General features: G+C 44.3%; 1 protein-coding gene across 1 annotated transcript in view; it reads right to left on the bottom strand.

Annotated features, from left to right (window-relative positions):
- The window catches only part of GLDN (gliomedin), a 36,761-nt gene that overhangs the window by 8,617 nt on the left and 14,399 nt on the right, over window positions 1-13,745 (bottom strand). Inside the window, exons 5-6 of the mRNA XM_029575478.1 lie at window positions 6,462-6,599; window positions 3,050-3,184 (exon numbers count right to left, since the gene is read on the bottom strand). Coding sequence (XP_029431338.1) covers window positions 3,050-3,184; window positions 6,462-6,599 — 273 coding nt within the window. The remainder of the gene's footprint in view (window positions 1-3,049; window positions 3,185-6,461; window positions 6,600-13,745) is intronic.

Here is a 13,745-nt window from a genome sequence, read left to right as displayed (position 1 = left end):
TAAATTGTTACTCTAAAATAAGTGTTTCTAGGCAGTTTTTAAAATTAATTCTTTTGATTAAGGTATCATAGAGACCATAACATAATATGAAGCAAAGAACTGCCCTGCTGCATCAGAGCAATGGTCCATTTAGCTAAGCATTCTGCTTCTGACATGACCAGTCAGGGTCAATAACAAGTACTTGGCAGATGCTACTGGGGATGTTCATTTCTTGTTGCTCTCTCCCAGAAAAAATGGATGGAAATGCCCAGGCCAACTTGCTTAATAATTAATAGGTGGCTACCATCCAGACCCCACACCTGCAGCAAGTAGGTAGCACCAATAACAGGGCAGCTAAGACCCACCCACTGCAGGTGAGGCCCCTTGGACCTTCTCTCCTCTCTTTCCCCCCCCCCCCCCCCACCCCCTTCCACGGCCACCCCTGTCATGGCGGCAGCTGTGTGGATTGCGCATTGCAAGCCAAGACTACCCAGCAGCATGCGTAGATGTGTGATGAGGGTGCCAGCCCAGGAGGCTCTGGATTGGCTAGCTTCTGACAAGAGGGGGGGTGTCTTGGGGGGGGAAGGTTTAAATCTTTGGCTGTTTTGGTGATCTCACTCTTGGGATCACTGCTGCCTGCCAGCTGCTCACACCCTGTCCTTCCTCCGGATCCCAATTCCTTTGTTTTTCCTATACACTCTGGTGAGTGACTATACTAGATACCTTATGTCGCAGTGAATGTCTGAGTCTCTGGGGGATGGGAAGTATACCATTGGGCTAGTGTAGGGGGTCTCTTACCGCCCATTTCAAACACACAGCACGAATCGGAACTACAGCTCGCCACTCCACGGGCAAGGCCTTGCAAGTCACAGCAGGCCTTGGGTGAAGACTGCCTTAGGGGCAGGTTCAGCCCCACTGCATGATATGGGGGCCAATGACTGGCCCACGAGAACAGCCAGTTCAGGGCAAATGGCCCTGATAGTAACTCAGTGGGCTCAAGCAATGGACTTAGGCCAACTCAAAGGTGGGGGCGATGGTGGAATAAGGGGTTGTATCAGATGAAGATCAGCACCTAGGTTTATAGTTGTATTGTTTGCTGCAGCTATATTTGTCCAAAGCAAATCTAAGGTCTCTGTCATTTGTATTGGTAAAGACTCATGTTCCTGGGTTAAGAGTAAGGAAGGGTTGACTGGGAGCCCTGGTCATTAATGGATCTGTCCTCCAGAAGCTAGTGGTGCTAGATATTTTTTGTTGACCTTAATTCCTACTTAATTCTCTTGACAAATTTAGAGGCAAATCAGCTGGATGGACTTGCAATAGAGCCACAAACATAAGCATCCAGATTTGAATCTTAGATGAGTTTCTTGGGCTGATAAGTACTGGAAAGGTTGTAAAAGCAATGGGCTCATTTTAAGTGAAATGAAGATTCATATTCACTCCTGTTTGATAACTCTAAACTTCACACTATCCATGCAGCCAACAATTTTTGTATGTCGGATTTTTGTATTTACTACTCGTAACTTTTAGCAAATAAAAGAACTTATCTTAACAAAGAGTGAATATAAGATTGCTCTGACGCTGTGCATATTTCAGTTGTTTTCTTCCTCAGGGGGATATGAGCAGTTGCTGCCTTCATTATTCAGACTGCCGCATTTGTAGCAGAACCGCGGCATAAATGTATAGTGAAAATCCAACATACAAGAAAGTTAAGAGCCCAGTTCAAAATTGCCATGGCTGCTTTTTGTTACAAATAAATACAAAATCAAGCATACAGACTGTTGGTACAAACAGAAGCAAGTTATCCATGTGTTATTATGTAACCAAGATTTAAAAAACAAAAAAAAATTATTTGCAAAATTAAAAACCAATGTATGAAAGGAAAGGTTAATGGACTCAGTACAGTTTAAATTAAAGCCAAGTGCTACCCTATTATTGGACACCAGTAATTTCTCACATCAACAAGTGGTCTTTTCTAGAAAAAATGAGTCAGTCTGCCCAGTTTAACCAGTTTCAGCTAATCTAATGCTACAAACCAGCTGAAAAGGACCACTGCCACAATGAACATCATAGTCTCATAATACTCATTCAGAAACATCTGGTGCTGGCGATATGTCTATTAATATTATACACTGTCACCTCCATGCTTTGATTTCTTTTTAATGGATATAAAAGTTTCAGCTGCAGTGATTTAAAACCCCTTTAGTAAGGTGCTGGAGAAGCTGTAAATCTTTGCAGTTAGACCAAGTACAAATCCAATTTTACATTACAGTTAGAGAAAACTAAACAATTAGAATTCCTTCTATACATACAAGTGGATTTTAAAAGCCCTACGTGCACCAAAGCCAGGAGATATACCAGTATCTCAGGCCAGCGCGTATGTTATAAAATGGCTGCATCCCTGGGCGCGGACCGACGAAAGTGCACACGTGCACCCGTGTGCCTGTTTAAAATTTACCATCCCTGCTGTATAAGTTATATACGGCTAAGTTTAGACTTGCTATTGAGCTAACATTTTAGCCATATAAGGGACTTGTGGCGAAGCAACAGCTGCTGAACGCAGGCGCACATTCAGCAGCTGCTACTTAATTGCTGAATGCATTTTGAAAATTGACCTCATTCTATAGAAAGCTATAGGGACCATTTGATAAAACATTTTCTCCCATCCTGTGACTATGGGGCCAAAAAAGTAATAAATCAGGCTCATGGTATTTATTTTACTTTGTATCCCCTGTACTACAAGGCCATGGAAGTACATGCCAGAACAGAGAGTGTGGGAAACACATTCATGTGGTAGCTCAGATGAAGAAAGATCGAGGTGCTCACGAGGCAGCAACCACACACAGGAACTCCCACACATGCTCAGAAAGACTGCCTGAGCTATGAGAGCTGGATCCATGTCAGCACCATTGGATGAAACTGCCCATGAGTTTAAGCTCCTTTAAATTTGCGTGTCAAAGGAGAAACATCTTTTAATTTAAATTGTAAAGAAGTTACAACAGTACAGCAAGAGAACAGAAATAATCAGAAGAGACGCTCACAGCAGCAAGCAAGAAGAGCAGATTGGATTCACCTGTGCACTTGCCGGCATACAAAACCGTGCTTTGTTGAAACTGGGCTTTTGCTCTCCTGTTTCCAGGTGGCCCTTGCGGACCTGGAGGTCCTGGAGGGCCCGGGAGACCAGGCATCCCTTTCTCTCCTTTTACACCTAGATTAAAAAAAAAAAAAAAGCATGAGAACAGAGTACCATAGTGAGTGTATTACATATTGAAGTTGCAGAATGGAGGGACATGAGAAGATAAGATACGCCAGGGATAAACATTGCTTCCCCAAGTCTACATGACTAACATTGGCTTACATAGGCGCAGGGTAGGGATTAGTTATTTGAGTGGTACAAAAGTATTGGATAAAGACTGAAAATTATTTTATGATTATGAAAATATAGTGTTTATTGTTTTAATCTATGTTGCAAACCGCTCAGAATGATTTTCAATCAAGGCAGGGGTAGGGGGCTATAATCAGTTTGCGCAGAATTTTTCTCTTTATTTATTTGCAATGGGGGGGGGGGGGGATTTGTAATGAAACCCATCACTTCCTGGCAGAAACAGGCGGAAAGATGTATGTTCTCCACTTCATTAACATACACTGTATGCTGAGAGCAATGTAAAAATTAGCAATGTCGCTGGCGTTTCCTATTTTCTTTCGAACACACGTATAGCCCTACTTGAGACCTGAACTGGCCACTGCAGGTGAGAGGATGCTGGGCTCGATGAACCTTGGTCTGACTCGGCATTGCATTTCTTAACCCAGGTTCTGCAGTTCACATCCAGTGGTCGGAGTGTGGTGCTTCTGTCTTTGGGAAGCTTTTGCAGATTGCCATACAATTTGTCTTTTTGTGCTCGGAGGACATTTTGTGCCACCATTCCTGCCCAGGAGTATGTGTAAATTTCAGACTTTCACCCTGAAAGATCTAATGTGCCATCAGAGAAGAGAAGTGGGTGTTGAAAGATTTCATTAGAGGAGAGAAGAGATACTACTGCAACTCCTCCCAGGAGCCTCTACTCCTGGGACATTAAGGAGTGAGAAGAGTGGAGTTTAAAGAGACAAGCTATGGACCATAGGTATTTTTGGAAAAGGAGAATCACTTAAATTAGGAGACATTTTTCCAGCCCGGGTGAATTTCTTTCCAAACCTTGGAGGGAAAGATAACACAGGACACTTACACAGAACAAGATGGTTTGGGATTTTATATCGAACATGGACGTAACAGTGAAGAAGGTGGGTTCGGGGGCCAATTGATAACCATCAATAAATTATCACAGTAAAATTTTCTTTTGGAACATCCATCTTAAGTGCCCTAACTGTTTTCTTTCTGGCACTGAAACTAAAGAATTGAGGAACAAGTTTGCACCCTTGAAAGACTAGTTATATGACGCCATGGGACCCTGGAGATATATCCTTCTCCCTTTTTGGAGACTCCACGCCAAGATTGGGTGAGACTTTGTCAGGACTTAGACCAGAACTTGATGTGACCTCTACCTTCCTAGCCAACCACTAGAAGAGGGCCTACGTATGAAATTGCACACTGGTCAACTTTATCCAAGTTGATTCGTGACTTGGCCCAGTTTAATTGTATTTATCCAATTTCACCTTTCAGATGGGTGCTCTTATTTAAGAATATAAAGTGTCCTAGACTCTCTATACTAATTAGGGATGTGAATCGTTTTTTGACAATTTAAAAAAATCGTCAGATATTTTTTTAAATCGTCAAAAATTGTTAGAGTTGCGATACAATACAAATTCCCCCGATTTATCGTCAAAAATCGTTAAATCGGGCACGGGAATTATTTGGGGGGAGGGTGGGAAAACCGGCACACCAAAACAACCCCTAAACCCACCCTGACCCTTTAAAACCAATCCCTTACCCTCCCCCACCCTCCCGAACCCCCCCAAAATGTTAAAATACCTGGTGGTCCAGTGGGAGGGGGGGGTCCCGGCGCGATCTCCCGCTCTCGGACCATCGGCGCCATTTTGGCTGCCACTAATATAAATGGTGCCGATGGCCCGATAAAAAAAAAAAACCCACCCGACCCTTTAAACCGACCCCCTTAGCCTCTCCCACCCTCCCGACCCCCCCCCCCAAAACCTTTTAAAATTACCTGGTGTCCAGGGGGGGCGCGGGGAGCGATCTCCCGCTCTCGGGCCATCGGCTGCCACTCATAAAGATGGCGCCGATGGCCCTTTGCCCTTACCATGTGACAGGGTATCCGTGCCATTGGCCGGCCCCTGTCACATGGTAGGAGCACTGGATGACTGTATTGCCAATATTCAAAATGGCGCCGGCACTACCTTTGCCCTCACTATGTCATAGGGGCCGACGGTTGGTCCCTGTGACATAGTGAGGGCAAAGGTAGCGCCGGCGCCATTTTGACTACTGGCAATTCGGCCCGAGTGCAGGAGGTCGCTCCCAGACCCCCACTGGACTTTTGGCAAGTCTTGTGGGGGTCAGGAGGCCCCCCCAAGCTGGCCAAAAGTCCCTGGGGGTCCAGCGGGGGTCCGGGAGCGACCTCCTGCACTCGGGCCGTATTGCCAGTAGTCAAAATGGCGCCGGCGCTACCTTTGCCCTCACTATGTCATTGGGGCCGACGGTGGCAGCCGATGGCACTCAGGCCGTATTGCCAATATTCAAAATGGCGCCGGCGCTACCTTTGCCCTGTCACATGGTAAGGGCAAAGGGCCTCGGCGTCATTTTTATTAACGCAGCTGATGGCCCGGGAATGGGAGATCGTTCCCCGCGGCCCCCCTGGACCACCAGGTATGTGTAAAAAGTTTGGGGGGGGGGGGTCGGGAGAGTGGGGGAGGCTAAGGGGGTAATTTTAAAAGGTCGGGGTGGGGTTTTTTTTATTGGCACGGGCCTCACTAAAACAAATTAGTGATGTGAATTGGAATCGGAACCGATTCCAATTCACATCTCTAATGATCAGATTTCCCCCCCCCCTCCCCCCCCAGCCGAACCCGATCGTTAAAACGATCGGGCACACGATTCACATCCCTAATACTAATAATCTCATAGGTTTCCTGACCTTCTCAACAGGAGGTAATTGGGGGATATCTCATCTAATTTATCATTATGTTAATGATACATGTGCTAATTTAAATGTTTTTCCATGATTTCTATATAGAAGACCCTTAATAAATCAAGCCCACTGGGTTTTCTTAGCTATGATTGTTATTATTTAACTGTCTTTTGAGCTTATAGCATCAAAGTTTTAGGCAGCAGTTTCATATTAATGCCAAAGGCTCAGCATGGTGCATTTGTAATTTGAAAGCTGGACATATTATCCTAGGAAAATAGTCACTGAAGCTGGTCACTGTGACCATGACTTTCCCAGTCTGCCAAGGACAATTTAACAAACAATTATGATGTTAAGTTACATTAAGTGACATTTTCTTCTAAAAACAAATCAAAATAGCCTTAGACTCACCTTCTATGATGACATCATTGTACGCATCACCTTTCTCACCCTTCTCTCCAGGTAATCCATCTTTGCCAGCAGTGCCCAGCTCACCTGGGTCTCCTTTTTCTCCCTTTTCACCTTGATCCCCTATGGATCCAGGTGCACCTAAACATTTACAAACAAGATGTTTGAAATTTCAGGGCAGACTTTCAATGAGGAACTTTGGCTGTTTTGACAAACATGTAAGTTACAGAATTAGTGTTAGTATTGCTGGCAGTTCCAAGGATACTGGGCAATGAATCCTCGGGAGACATCGAATACCTGTCAAATCTAAAAGGCCTATCTGAGGAGCGTGGGCCATATGGTTTACCAGTCAAAGTGTTTTGGGATTGTTTTCTTGCTGGAAATGTGAACATTTCTCTGGAACAAGCGGCTCCATATAGGTTTGATTTGCACATATTAAGAGAGGAATAAATCTCACTCTTAAGAGCATGTCGAGTATCATCTCAAATTTCTCTGTGGAAGGGCTGGTTCCCTGGTCACAGTTATTATTCCTACTTTCAACCGGAAAAAGATGGAAAATTGCAAACTGTGGCATGCCTGCCTGCCTACACGGGAAATAGAAACCGATAGGATCTGCTGATAATCCACATGAAACAATAAAAGAGAGATACCAATGCCCCGACACAGCTGTACAGATGAAGAACCATGTCAGGTCATCTTTGTTGTTGGCAATTTTACTTGTCTGACCTACAGCATCCCTTTCAAAAATGAGAGCACAAAGTGCAGTGATTTTAGCCAGGCCCTTCTTAGTTATCATCCATGGAATTCCTGCTCCATACTCTGCTTTCAGATGCTGCAGCATGTCATAATTCTGTCCTGTACTCTACCCATCCTGGATTCACTTATATTCTGTAATGGAAAAGATGGTCATTGGCCAACAACCCTAACCATAAGATCCTAATGTCCAGTGCTAGAATATCACTTTTGGGGTAAAAACAAGCAATAAAATCATAACTGTTTCAGACACAGGACCAGAGTCACAAAGATTTTATCCCATGGACAGAAAACAGGAGAAAAGTCTAAGTGAATTGGGCTGCTAGTGTTTGATTTATCATTGCCTGCATCCAAGATGCATTTCCTTTGTGACAAGGCACTGCAGTTCATGTTTGAAAACAAACAAGTGCAGTGAAAATCTCTGATAAAGGGCCAAGGCTTGCAACTTGCCATTCCAGTACCCAGCTTTGAAATATGATAGTCTCTTTCCACAGAAAACCAACTAGATACTAGCCATATAAAATACCAGTTTCTGTTGAACTGTTGTGAGACAACAGTTAATAAGAGACTTCCTTGTAAATTAAAAACAAACCAAGGAAGTTTCTTCTTTTGCAAAAGCAGTGAAACAGCACTGCTTCCATTAACAAGGCAATAGGGAGCAGTAAACAACCAGCAACTCTACTCACACAGAGCAGTACAGAAGCCCTAGTAGCTCAAAAGGTTCAGTATTAGCTAACTCAGTACAGTGATATTAAACACATTTCCAGCAGCTTCTAAAAATTTTCCATGAGATAGCTAGAAACTCAGTGAGACCCATCAGTTTGTTTCAGGAAAATACTGTTGCAGTACAATTATAACACATTCTCAACACTCATGAAAAAGTCCCCTGAAAAAAATCTGCTACTTGTCTGCATAGAGGACCCTCCTCTCTTATTGGATGTGTGCTATGTGCCACTTTACTAAATCTTATGGTAGCAGTCAAACTGGAAGGCTTCCAAAGGGACTGCACCATCAATGGAGAGAAAACATAGAATGCCATTATTTTAATGGAAGCTGAAAAATGTCGCAATGCCAAGCAGAGTAAAAAAAAATCCATTTCACTTTTATTTTATGGATATTGACTATTCATTTATAACACATATCTTCCCCTTGTCAATTTATAAGAGCATTTCATTTTTCATACAAAACTTAAGGAGGAAAATGAGACTAAATTTGTTTATCTGGTCACACCATCATTTTTCACTGAAAGGAGAGGCATAGTAATATCTTAGAGACCTGCAATTTTAAGTACTTTGAAACTCTAAAATTCCATCGTGATACTTGGAAGCTGTCTACTTACAGCTTGATTTTCACAGCGACTTGGGTGCATAAAATCTGTTTTATGCATCTAAGTAGCGCTTTGAAAATTAATTAGGGGGATTGTGCATGTCAAAGTATGTTTGAAACCCCTCATTTCAAGCAAACTCTTACCTGTGCTTGCAAAATTTATTTAGTTATTTATTTATTTTTTGTTTTTATATACCAGAAGTTTCTGTATAATATACATATCACTCCGGTTCACAGCTAACAGAGATAACTATCGCCGGGATGGCGGTTTACATGGAACATATCGAACAGTTAATCTATTATAAAGTAGAATACAAACTAAGATCTACTAAGAACACATAAATAAAGCAAATAAACATTACAAAATTGCTGTGGGATGGGAGGGTTGTTATTCTTCCTGCTCTTAGCTCTCTGGGAAAGCTTGTAGGAAAGCTTGTAGGAAGAGTGTTCGGGGGGGGGGGGGGGGGGAGAATTGGGGGTGGGGAAAACATTTCTGTGCATCCTTGCATTTTTTTGAAAGCATGCATGTAAATGGAAATGCAGAAAGTTAGATGTGCTTGGGAGCAGGTGTGTACAACCATGCACATGCCAAAGTTTCAAAGTGGACCTATGCGCATATGTCCATTCTGAAAGTTCGGGCTAAGGTCTGAAAGTTCAAAGTTTCCCCAGACTTCAGCCCTACGCAATGGGCCATAAAATTACCCTCCCTAGGATTTGTTTTTACAAACTGCAAAGTAGATCTGTTGGTAGACTAACATACGCAAGCCCATATTTAAATTACCAATAAGAGAAAAAAAAATGTCCTTTCCCTCTGCCTTTAATTTTCACTTGTATTTGTTACATCTTTCTAGAATCATTTACTTCTCACTTATATTTAGCACTTGCCCTGTCCATGTTCACTAACTTTTATCTGTCCAAGCCTCACACCTTCCTTAAACTTTGAGTTGTCTTTTCAGTACAGTAGAAAAGCTCCTGATAAATCAGACCTTTTGTCTTTTTCTAATGAAGCAATGCAATGTCTGGCAATAGCATTGTAAGTCCTGAGGACAAAAACAAGACCTCTTTGTGTTTTATTTTTGCAGATTTACATTTTCTGGAGCCTTTCATATTTTATTTTTCTGACATCATCACAGGCCCCTTGGCCTGTATTTCCTGGAAAAGCCTCAGAGTCATCCCCTACAGAAATTACAAGTGACTCGTCTCCAGAATTTAAATGGTTTTGCATTTTGGGGGACCTGGCAGTTCTCATCTGCTCCACCGGGCCTCCAACTCAACTGGAACCTGGATTCAGCACAGAAAGCCACCACCTGGGGCTTTTCACCTATTCCCCCAACCATCACAACCATAGTCCTTAGCTTAAGGCCATGCACCAGATCTCCCCATACCTGGAAACTCTCCAGATTTGACCCGGAGATTTCAGGTTTGGAGACCCAGCTCCGCATCTCTGGGAAAGCACCCAGGTTCTTGGGCTCTTAAAAATCATCTTCCCTCCCCCAGGATCGCCGTCTTTTTCACCCGTGTATAGGAAGAATGGAGCCAAGGCAGGCAGGAGCCAGCAAGGAGAAGCCTCTCAGCCAGCAGCTACTTCCCCTCTGATTGGCTCATTCTGCTAACCAGAGCCAATCAGCAAGGGGGGGAGGGGAAGGCTGCATTCTATCAGGAGGTGCTTTCTCCAGTCCATCCTTCCTGCTGTTTCAACCCCCACAGTAACAGCATTGATCAAGGGGCAAAAAGGAGAAGACAGCCACAGAGAGAGAGTGGCTGGCTTTCTGTGTGAGGGGCAGTAAGAGGAGAGGGAGAGAGCGAGAGAGAAAGAGTGTACGTGTGAGTGAGAGAGAGAGAGGGAAGGTCAAGAATTGAGGGAAGAGAAAGGGGGAGCAAGAGTAAGTAGAAAGAGAGGGGAGGGCAAGATGGGGGATAGCAAGGGTAAGGAGATAGCAAAGGGAGGGGAAGGGCTAGGAAAGGTGGGGGATAGAGAGGAAGGAGTGGGAGAAGAGGCAGATAAAGAGGAGAGAGAGGACCAACAATGGCAGATGGAGCAGTACAAGACCCTGGATTGGGGAGAGAAGGGATCCGGGAAGATAAAGTATGAGGGGGTACTCCATGAAGTTATCATCAAGTAGCTCATTTAAAACAAATCAAAGAAAATTCTTTTTCACTCAGCGCATAGTTAAGCTCTGGAAGTCTTTGCCAGAGGATGTGGTTACAGCAGTTAGTGTAACTGGGTATAAAAAAAGGTTTGGATAAATTCCTAGAGGAAAAATCCATAAAATGCTATTAATAAATAAGCAATAGTAGTTTGAGATGTATTTAATGTTTGTGTACTTGTCAGGTACTTGTGACTTGGATTGGCCACTGTTGGAAACCGGATGCTGGGCTTGATGGACCTTTGATCTGACCCAGTATGGCATATCTTATGTTCTTATGAGACAGATAAGAGGAATGGAGGAGAGAGCACAGGAGAAAGAGGAAGTGAAATGATGAAAGGAGAGAAAGTAGGAAGAATAGGATGATGAAAAAACAGGAGACGAAGACAGAAACAGAAAGAGAAAGTATTGAAATATCTGCTGTTGAAGGAAAGAGACAAATAAGGAAGAGAGAATTAAAAGAAGAAAAAAGGAGGGAGAACGCCAGAAACAGAAAATAAAAAGAGGAATAGAGAGAAGGGCAGAAAATGAGAAGAGAGAGAGACAGAAATACCAAAGGTAGAGAATAGTAGTTAAGAAGAAAGTAGTTCTCTGGGGGTGGGGGTGAGAAAAAGTCCCTACTGAGACTGCCCCCCAACAATCTCAGGGTGAGCAGAACTCATACATTCCCAGGATTAGGTCTCTTTCTGCAGTCTTTTGATTTTCATCTTTATTAGCACATTATGCCATGAAGAGCGAGGGTATGCTAAAACCTTAGAGGGAAATTTTAAAAGCCAGGCACACGCCAAAAATCAGGCGATGTGCACGCATGTAAGACATGCATATAGCCACCCGGTTTTATAAAGTAGGGTGATGTGTGCACATCTCGCATCAGAGAAAAAAGGGGTGTGGTGTGGGCAGGGCATGAGCGTTCCAGGGCGTGGCCAAGATGTGTGCACAATTACCTATTCGCTTGGATGCATGCTTGGGTCCAGTGACGCGTAACTTTACTTCTGCTATGGAGTAGGTGTAAATTAAAAAAAAACACAAAACAGGCATCCGTGAGGAGTTTAAGAGGTCTGGATTAGCTGGGGGGGGGAGTGCAGGCTAAAGAATCAGAGGGGTTTGAAGGGCCTAGCTCTGGGCAAACTGGTGAACATGGTCATGGCGAGGATGCGCACCTGTTAGAAAATTCCCCAACTTGCGCGGCTCATACCTGACTTTATGCATTTGTGCGTGAGTGCATACCTGTGCCCAGGCTATCTGATAACATATGAGCATATGTTATAAAATTGACTCGTCTCTGGGTTCGCACCCACACATGCATATATGTGTGCCTGTGCACCTGTTTGAAAGTTAATGTCTTAGTCTCTCACTTTTTGGAGGACTCCCTGGTCACCCGCTAGATGGCCATAGATTGCTGCCCATGTAGGTAACAACAGAGAAAGAGAAACCATCCGATCTGCACCTCCCCCTGAGGATTGTCCTGAGATGGACTGATTCCTGATTAGAGGAGAGGAGAGGCTAGTTAGAGGTGAGTTAGAAACCATCCGATCTGCACCTCCCCCTGAGGATTGTCCTGAGACGGACTGATTCCTGCCTAGAGGAGAGGAGAGGAGAGGCTAGTTAGAGGTGAGTTAGAAACCATCCGATCTGCACCTCCCCCTGAGGATTGTCCTGAGATGGACTAATTCCTGTCTAGAGGAGAGGAGAGGCTAGTTAGAGGTGAGTTAGAAACCATCCGATCTGCACCTCCCCTGAGGATTGTCCTGAGATGGACTGATTCCTGATTAGAGGAGAGGAGAGGCTAGTTAGAGGTGAGTTAGAAACCATCCGATCTGCACCTCCCCCTAAGGAATGCACTGAGATGGACTGATTCTGCCTAGAGGAGAGGAGAGGAGAGGCTAGTTAGAGGTGAGTTAGAAACCATCCGATCTGCACCTCCCCTGAGGATTGTCCTGAGATGGACTGATTCCTGCCTAGAGGAGAGGAGAGGAGAGGCTAGTTAGAGGTGAGTTAGAAACCATCCGATCTGCACCTCCCCCTGAGGATTGTCCTGAGATGGACTGATTCCTGCCTAGAGGAGAGGAGACGCTAGGTAGAGGTGAGTTAGAAACCATCCGATCTGCACCTCCCCCTGAGGATTGTCCTGAGATGGACTGATTCCTGCCTAGAGGAGAGGAGAGGCTAGTTAGAGGTTAGTTAGAAACCATCTGATCTGCACCTCCCCCTAAGGAATGCACTGAGATGGACTGATTCTGTCTAGAGGAGAGGAGAGGAGAGGCTAGTTAGAGGTGAGTTAGAAACCATCCGATCTGCACCTCCCCCTGAGGATTGTCCTGAGATGGACTGATTCCTGCCTAGAGGAGAGGAGAGGAGAGGCTAGTTAGAGGTGAGTTAGAAACCATCCGATCTGCACCTCCCCCTGAGGATTGTCCTGAGATGGACTGATTCCTGCCTAGAGGAGAGGAGAGGAGAGGCTAGTTAGAGGTGAGTTAGCTCTTGAAGTAGAAGAAGCTCAGTTTCGAATGAGGCCAATTTCCCTCACTTGGTGAAGTTTTTGGTTACGGGAAATCCCTGCCAGGCACTGCCTGCCAGTGTGGGACTAGTCTGAATAAAATAGAGACCTTCTTCAGATTTTTTTTATCTGTATTCATGTTTTTTTTTCTGACTGGAGGTGATAATCTGTAGACCAAGGTGATGGCCATTCCCTGGATCCGGAAGCCCGGGCATTGAATATCTGTGAGCATCCTTCTAAAGCCGGGGCTCCCAGCCTTTCAGGGAACACGGACCCCTTTCCAGCTTCAAAAGGTTTCACGTATCCACCACACAATTCTCTTTCATTTTTACAAGCCATAAATGAAACAATGAGATGCACTCCAGAACCCTTCATAACGTATAAACCACTGATCTAAACTGAATTCATAGAGAGAACTTCCAATGCTATTGAAAAATTGCCCTCATAATTGAAGGTTGAGGCCATTTTACCTTCCTGTCCAGCCGCAATGGGGAAAAGGAAGCGAGTTAAAAAATGCTTCAGGTTGGCAACTTGACGTGACCTGACAGAAAATCAGCGCTAGTG

Source organism: Rhinatrema bivittatum, chromosome 13, assembly GCF_901001135.1.
Source record: "Rhinatrema bivittatum chromosome 13, aRhiBiv1.1, whole genome shotgun sequence".
NCBI classification, from domain to species: Eukaryota; Metazoa; Chordata; class Amphibia; order Gymnophiona; family Rhinatrematidae; genus Rhinatrema; species Rhinatrema bivittatum.
The sequence above is the reverse complement of the archived record's forward strand: the minus strand, read 5'-3'. Positions and strand labels throughout refer to the sequence as shown.